At 35.8% G+C, this 8,598-nt stretch overlaps 1 protein-coding gene across 1 annotated transcript; it reads right to left on the minus strand.

The window, feature by feature from the left end:
• Positions 1 to 769: 769 nt before the first annotated feature.
• On the minus strand, positions 770 to 2,813 carry LOC111516006 (uncharacterized). The gene is made up of 2 exons (XM_074173437.1): positions 2,567 to 2,813; positions 770 to 985 (listed from the first exon to the last, which is right to left on the minus strand). The coding sequence occupies exons 1-2, from the start codon at positions 2,664 to 2,666 to the stop codon at positions 837 to 839; spliced, it is 249 nt and encodes an 82-aa protein (XP_074029538.1). The 5' UTR covers positions 2,667 to 2,813; the 3' UTR covers positions 770 to 836.
• Between the last annotated feature and the right edge of the window lie 5,785 nt (positions 2,814 to 8,598).

An 8,598-nucleotide genomic window follows, 5' to 3' on the forward strand; every position in this document is an offset into this window, starting at 1 on the left:
CTTCATTAAATCCCGAGGACACGATTTTCATACTGACGGAATTCATCGACTTGTGTTCACTGACTCAAATGGCGTTCACCTCTAATCACTGAGATACTACAGTTTAAAGTAGACTCATGAAAACGGATGAAACTTTTGTGGATTCAATTGAAAAAGAAATTCCATTGAAGTTCTCAAATGAATGCAATCAAACAGGTCCTCAGCCATTTTGTAATCCAAGACATTCCAGAGTTTCGCTTAAAATATACACAAAACAGTTTTTATACAAAACTCTCCAAATAACCCGTCTTGAAGGCCGTCGCCATTGGGGGATGGGGGGAGCGTTCCCCCGTCCGTTTTTTTGACTTGGGAAAAAGTTGGGAAATTTTTGGCCGTGAAGATAGAAAATCTGTTTAAAATCTGTTTTTCCGTTAACTAGCTGTCGCACCCCTACGAACAACAACCCTCAGAAGTCGAAACTTGTCGAAAATCGTAAAAATAAGTTAATGAATTACAATATTTTCACAGTCTTTATAAATGTTTCCAAAGAAGAATTAAAAAATTATAAATATACATTGTATGTATATGCAAGTCTCAAAATTCTACCTACAGATTCATTCCGGCCATAGTTGGTGCAGGTGAGTGCAGGTGAGTTTTCTGGACAATCAACATTCAGACCAAGCTCTCCATTGAACCAAAATGCGTCAGGTACATTATAGTCACCACAAAGGATAATCTTGTTAGTACAGTATTTGTATACTCAATGTCATTGAAAAAATAAACAAAGAAATGAAAACTGAACTCTCATTAAATTTATTTATATCTTATTCTCAACAACAATTTTCAATTGATTTTGATTATTGCCCTCTGTTCTTCTCTGACACAACTGAAGCTTCAACAGGTCGATTCGGCGCATTCTGGTTCCTGGATTGGCGATTTGGATTCTTTCTCTTCACCACGAGGGAGGTGTCAACAACAATCTCATCGAAAGCCACTCCAAATGCAGCTGAAAGAAAACATATGTTATACAGGCAATCAAAAGATTCTCCGAATAGACAAATTATGAGGGAGTTTCTGGGGGTATTTCAAGCAAACTGAAGAAAATACTCGCTTAAACTTGAGGATAATTGCAGTTGAAGATTTTGCAAATGTATCCAAATAAGAAATTATTGTTGAATACGCTTATACATACGAATATGCTTATACATCAGATTAACATATAGGCTACAATTTACAAAGGTTTTGTGTAATTTTGGTCATAATATAACGATGAGTATCAAGTAAGTCGAAAAAATTCTTGCTTTCTAAAAGCTGTCTTGGCGTGCGGTGCCTATACCGTTGGAGTTACATGCAGATATTGTACCGTTAAGGCCCCCACACATGTCACTCTTGTTCGACAGAATTATCCGACGTGCAGAACTGTTCGGGCTTTGTAATGGTTCGGGTAATCCGGTCGGTGTACGAGGAGATGTTAAACAAGCTAACGGAAATTGATTCATCGGCGACAGTAGAAATGGTGATGATGAGAACTGACTCGATTCGACGATATGACTCTACAGGTTGCGGGTATGATGTGTCCCAAAGCTTGAAGAGATATCGTCGCTGAAAATTTCAAATCTTCGTAGCTTCTTCCGGTAGGGATAAATCACAAAGTGGCTGTCAGACGTTCATGGGGGTTATTCTTTGTCTCACGAAAGTGTCCTATCTCTTGATTAAAGTCGTTACTAACCTAAGTAGTTCAGGTACGTGTCTTCATCCATTCTCAGATAATTAAAACAATCACCTGGTTCTAACCGCAATTCCTCCAATGAATTAACGTGAGAGAATTGATTCTTTTTTAGAAACAACTCTTTTGCCAATTTAAAGAGCATATTTAACTTTCATTGCTAAAACAGCAGCTAACTCCACTGTCGTCTCCATGACAATGACAGTTTTGCACGTCGGGTAATCCTGTCGAAAAAGAACGACGTCTGTAGGGGCCTTTAGATGTTCATTTTGAATATTCCTAAATAATAAAAGCTTATATCTACATCTGGGTAATATATTGCGGAAACTTGTTAAAAATTAAGAGCAATCAGGTAATAATTACTGACTAATATCATATCTTTTTATTCGTTTCGAATTGCCCTTTTATAATTTTCAGTTAGATGTAGTTCCCTCCACAGGCTTGATGTACTTATCTATTTTAAATACGAGTTTTTATTTTATAGCCTACCTCCGTTGAAATCTTCAAAATTTGTTGAATGAATGCACTTTCCGTTCCTTAAAACAAAATCCCCAAAGCAACTGAACACCAACTTGAACAATAAATTATTTTTTCTCTCCTTGTTTAATAATCGGGAATGTCTGATTCTTTTGTAATTATGAAACCACAATTTCAATTAGGAGAAGTTTCTATTCATATTGCATATATATTTATAATTCAGAATAATATAGATCAATCATATGGTAAGTTACAAACACAAAGAGATTATGAAAACTGTCCTTGGGGAATACCAGTTCAAGACATTTAGCCTCCTCAACTGTCGTTGAATCACTGTTTGATTATTGTTACTAATTTCGTCACCCACAAACATCTTATACTCACATTTGGCATCACTACTAGCCTCGTTATTTCCTTCCAAAGGCAAACAATCGATGGCACAAATGAAGAACAATGCACAAACAACAAGAACCGACAATTTCATCTCGATCTTGGACAGGTAAAAATGAGAGTAACCGATGAATTCGTCACTGAAGAATGAAGAAACAAAACCGGACTGATGTGTGTTACGTTTTGTTCCGCGTTTGAGGTGACTGCGAAAGGTTTAACGACTATTATAACGCGTGAGCAAAATAAATTAGAATTCTTAGGCTGAACCAATACGAAACATGCAGATGTGTTTACACTAACTTTATCAAGTCAACAAGATGTTTGCGAGCCGAGTCTGTGATTTATTCACAAACACCTACAAACAAGACAGCGACTCAAAAACACTATTTCAAACTAGGTACGCGGTGCAGTCTTCAGTTTTGTTCATGTAATCCACCATTTCCACTGAATTAATCCCTGTTGTACAGGCACAAAGTACGTCTGGGCCATAGACAACTCGACATGGTGGTCCGAAAAAACGCTCAGACAGGTCGATTTTTATTGGGAGTGGGACAGTTTTTTCCCCATTTACAGCGTCGTCACTTCAATCCCGGAGCAGAGGGGTGAACAACCCTTGGAATTTTAATAGGGAACTGGGGACGAGTCGCACATCGTTTGAAAGATCTTGGAATTCTCTAAACAATGGTGTACATTTTTTTGACTTCGGACGTATTCAAAAGAGTTCTTTCCGGTAATTAACGTTTATCGATGTTGTTCAAATTGCTGTACGCCACTGCTCAGTTGGAATGTATTTGGAACTCTTTCATTTGTTTCTTACGCTACTTTTTTGTGAATTTTTTAGTTCTTCTCTGATAAGAGGACTATTACAATTGAGACATGATTAAAAATGCTGTTTCTATTTCCCATTTTTATGTTGAAAGTGATATCTATATAATTACTAGTAGTGAGTGCCGTAAAGTGTTGCTAAAGAAACAATGGTTTACACAACTGTTGAGAGGGTTGAGTTGGTATGGAAATAGACGTGCTGCGAGAGCCGCTGAACTGTTCAATCAACAACATGGAAAAAATGTGTCGCGACAGTATGTTTTCGATTTAATTGCAAAATTTCGTGCAACTGGATCTGCAGCAAATAAAAAACTGCAAATTGAACCACCAGTAACAAATGAGGCGACACCAGTGGCAATGGAAGATACTATTAATCCCCTTCTCACTGATATTATTGAAAATGACCACAATTATCGGGAGGATCTGTTAATATTCCAACAAGATGGGGCTCCTCCGCACTATGCTCTGCCTGTTTTAGATCAGACTTTTCCGATTCACTGGATTGGGAGGTGGGGTCCCAGAGTTGCCAACCGTAGCGGAATTCCGCTTCTGTAGCGGAATTCACTCGACGGTAGCGGCGTGGCGGATTTGAACATAAAGTAGCGGAATTTTCTAGATACGAATAATCAATATTGAAAAAAATATGGAAGAAGAAGAGGCAGGGGACAGCACTCAAAGCTGATAGCTGACACTTGAATAATTGAATGTACAGTCAATACGTTATGATCTTAGTAGCTGAGGCCATTACATGTTGAAGAAGAAGAATATTTTTGGATATTTTCATTCATATCTTAAACCATATAACCTCCAATATCATGAAACTAAAAGTCTCGACTGTCTCGAGTATTATAAATTATATGTAACATATTACAGTGGAAATGGAAGATAGTTCATCTGATTGTAGCTCGGCCGAAAGAGCTACAGTTGAAATTTACGGAAACGGGACATGTTCAAAAAAATACAAAAATTCTCGAAAACCAACTTCTTCTCAACATTGGTTGTCTGATTCCAACTTGAAAGGATGAATTAGACCTCTCGCGAATGATCGTTCAGTGTCAATTCGACAAGTTACTGATAAATAGAAGATTTTTCTTTGTGAAAAATACTTTTGATTTTTACGCAGTAACTTATCGGGGTAAACTAAAAAGTTTGCCCTTCTACACTTGTATAAAGTTCTCCATTATAATTTTTATATTTTTCAGATTGTGGAAGGTAACAAATACCCAAAAAAGGTCGATAAAAAACTGATTTTTCCTCCACAAAAAATGACTTTCGTTGAATATCTATTATCTACTTCTGTGCAATGTTTAATCATTTCAGTAATTCACGTTGAGTAATTATTTTTTCTACCAAGTTTTCGACAACAAAATTTGGAAGAAAGAAATAAATAAAATTATAACGTGTTGTTTAAATTTCTGAAAACTCCTCCCTTATCTATCAAGATTAATTTTTTTACATCCACCCAGTATCTGTAGATTGGCAAACGAAAAAAAAAGTGAAATTCTCGCATAAATTATTCTTAGCCGGTTTCTTGATGATAAACATGAACTAAGAAATGCATTCTCAGTCTACAACGATAACCTACATCTGGTTCAACAACGCCATTGGTTCGCAAAGTGATTTTTATTAATTAGCCATAGGCAAAATTGATGATGGGATTTCTCTATGAGTTTGTATCTGAAATATTAGCATTAGTGTACAACTTTCATATTGATATATATCACTTTTTCTTCCTTTCTTGGCACTTTTCCAAGAATTTGATGAAAAATTAACCATAATTTCTTGATTTGTGTAGTTATATTCGATAAGTTCTACGGGGTCTGTCCAAAAAATAAGGTGAATGTTCGAATTTCACGGGCTACGTATACTTTTTTAAGTTGGCACACTCGTCTTGAACCTCTGTTCACAGTTTCTGCCGTTTAGCACGTTTAGTTGTTGGTGAGAGGCATAAAAGTTGAATGTGTTTTGCGGGTTAGGCGATTTTCTGCTATTGAATAAATTGATTAAAGAATTTGCGTCAAATTTTGTGTAGAAAAAGTGAATGACGAACTCGGCCCGGACACCCCAGCACATTAACAACCGATGAAAATGTTAAGGAAATGAAGAAAATTGTTGTAGAGAATCGGCGAATTGCTAAAATAATAATAATAATAATAATAATATCGTTTATTATGCATAAAAATACATTTATACATAAAAGGAAAAGGGTTAGCCACCCTTCCCAAAAATTATACAGTGAGTGTAAGAAAGTAATCATAAAAACACTTATTTACTATCATAACAATGATAGAGAAGAGAAAAAAATAATTTCAATGCAACAATTTCATTGCACCACCATACATTGAATTTCAAATTAGCACTGAGCACTAAGCATCTGTGATTTTATTGTTTTCTTAAATTGATGAATATTATGATTCAAAAGGGGTAAAATTTAATTCAGATAGGAAGGGGCTATATAAGAAAAACATCCTTGAAATTTGGAAGTAAGGTGCCTAGGTCCTAGGTATATTGAATGAGTTAATTCTCAAATTGACCATATGTATGTCAGACTGCCTGCTGGATAAACTATATAAATAACTAGGTGTTTCAGTTTGAAGCAACTAAAACAAAAAAAAAATCAAATATTGGACTCTGTACCTCACATTCACCTCCTTCATTTTCAACAAAAATGATGTGACATGTTCACTATATGGTATACAACATACAAATCGCATGCAAGCATTTTGTATACCTACGTTGTAACTTCTGCTTGTTATATTGCGGCAAAAAATTGTAATACACCGAACTACAATACTCGATATGGGGGTAAATAAGAGTTTCATTTCTTCTGATAACTGATACTTGAATTTATATAGCGATTTGAGTTTGAAGAATGATACTTTGAAAATGTTTGTCACATGTTCATGGAAAGACCAAGAGGTATCTATGGTTACGCCAAGATTTTTAGCACTGTCTACCCAGTCATTGTCTGCGTTATCGAGAGTGAGCCTAAAGTTACACTGAGTTTCTACTATTTGTCTCTGAGACCCTACGCATAAGGCCAAAGTTTTATTTGGATTGATTTTCAGTCCATGATTCTCCGAGTATAGGAATGTTTTGTGCAAATCTATGTTTAAATTGGCCACGCAACTTTCTGTATCGGTGTTATGAGTAGACAAATATAACTGTATATCATCTGCGTATAGATGTACTTGACAATGTGATAAAAAAGTGGGTTAATCAAAAATAAACACTGAAAACATCAAGGGTCCTAAAATACTTGCGGTACACCTGAGATTGTTTCTTTTAGGGATGACCATGACTTTGACCCTCTGTGATCGGCCTATGAGATAGCTGGTCATCCATTTAAGAAAAAAGTCATCGAATCCTATGAACTTGAGCTTGCTGATGAGTAAATTGTAATTAGCTGAATCGAAAGCTTCATCAAGCAGTACTAAAATGGTGACTTTTGATTGATCTCATAATCTCGCAAGATCGTCGATTACTTTTAAGAGGGCAGTCTGTGTTCCGTGCTTTTTGTGGAACCTATACTGCTCGTAGGGGAGTATTCGATTTTCTTCAAGAAACATTTTTCTCGAATATTTTAGAGAATGAGGGCAAAATGCTGATAGAGCGTAGGTCACCGAACGTGGTAGGTGCATTCTTTTTCGGAATTAGAATTATATTAGCAACTTTCCATACTCGTTGAAAATATGTTTAAATTTATTAATAAAGTATGGTATCACTACTAAAAAAATCACCTTGATATTTATATTGTTAATACCTAAAGCATTAGATTTTATTTCTTTAATAGCAGTCAAAATATCATCATCACATATATCGGTGAGGGAAAAGTTCATAGGAGCGTTCAATTCATTATTTTTGTAGAATGAAGAAGTGTTATTATTTACTATTGAATATTCAGCCACGTTTGAAAAATAGTCATTGATTTCTTCAGGTCTACGTAGTTCAATTGGCAGGCTATTGATTTGCACACCCCAATTTGCACGATTTCTTCTCTATTAGAGAAGTTGCTGAGGATGTTGGTATATCAGTTAGCTCATGCAATACAATTTCTCCGTAAATTTTGTGCATGAAGAGTGTTGCATCGGAGTTAGTTTCAAAATGGCTGAAATTTGACTAAAAAAATTCGTCACATTAGCATCGGTCATGAATTATTGAATGATGTCACCGGCGAATAAGATTTACTTAAAACCAAAGTTCAATCATCCCAATGGAAGAGCCCAGGAAAGCCAAGACCAAAAAAACACGCCAATTTCGATAAAATGTCAAGGTTTCGCCCACTGATGTGTGGTCAATAAGAAGTAATATCTTGAATACAAAGAAAACTTGTGGGAATGCACCTGCCCACTCGTCATTACTTGTTCGTATTTTTTATCATAAACAACACCGCAATCATGCCTCATCCACCGTATTCACCAGATTTGATCTCTTGCGACTTTCTTCTGTTCCCATGATTGAAGAGACCCATGTAAGGACAGCGTTTTGCGACGATTGAGCACATACCAAATAGTTCATACCAAAACTTTTTCGAGGATTGGGAAAACGCTGACACGGGTGTATTGCATCTGGGTGGAACTACTTTGAAGAGCACAAAATAGAAATTGATGAACAGATAAATATTTTTTGAGCAAAATTACAATTTATCTTTCTTTTCTAACAGTTCTCGTATTTTCACAATCATAATATATATATGTTTAACTGCACCACTTCATAGTTTCAATAATTCTTGGTAATATATTCAAGTGAATCAGCTTCAAATGCCACCGGAAATATGCACATTAACATTCCTTGAATATTTGTTATGTTCGACGTTTTCAATGCTGTTTCCATTTTCGATTAGGTATTACACTTGTATTTTCAATATGCGATTTGTTGCGTAGCTAGGATTTTCGACGATTTGTTTACAGTAAGAAAATGAATATCAGAATTCGCACAACAAAAAATTCTAAGGATATAATAATTTTTGAATAAATTGACACTTTAAAAAAAATCCATCATCTGATAATGCCAACTAGGTTAATGTAACTCTTCGAAAGAGTCAAGTTCCGGTATGTGGAAAAAGCACTACCGTGTTGAAGTTATTTTCCAGATATGCTGGCCGTGCCTCTGAGGTTTGTATGCCTGACGTATCCTCGACAACTGCGACGGATATTTTCAAAGGCCTCACAGCGCAATTGTCCTCACTACTTGGTAGTGAG

Source organism: Leptinotarsa decemlineata, unplaced genomic scaffold (assembly GCF_025532065.1).
Source record: "Leptinotarsa decemlineata unplaced genomic scaffold, Ldec_3_MD MMD2_tig00000251_RagTag_RagTag, whole genome shotgun sequence".
NCBI lineage: Eukaryota > Metazoa > Arthropoda > Insecta > Coleoptera > Chrysomelidae > Leptinotarsa > Leptinotarsa decemlineata.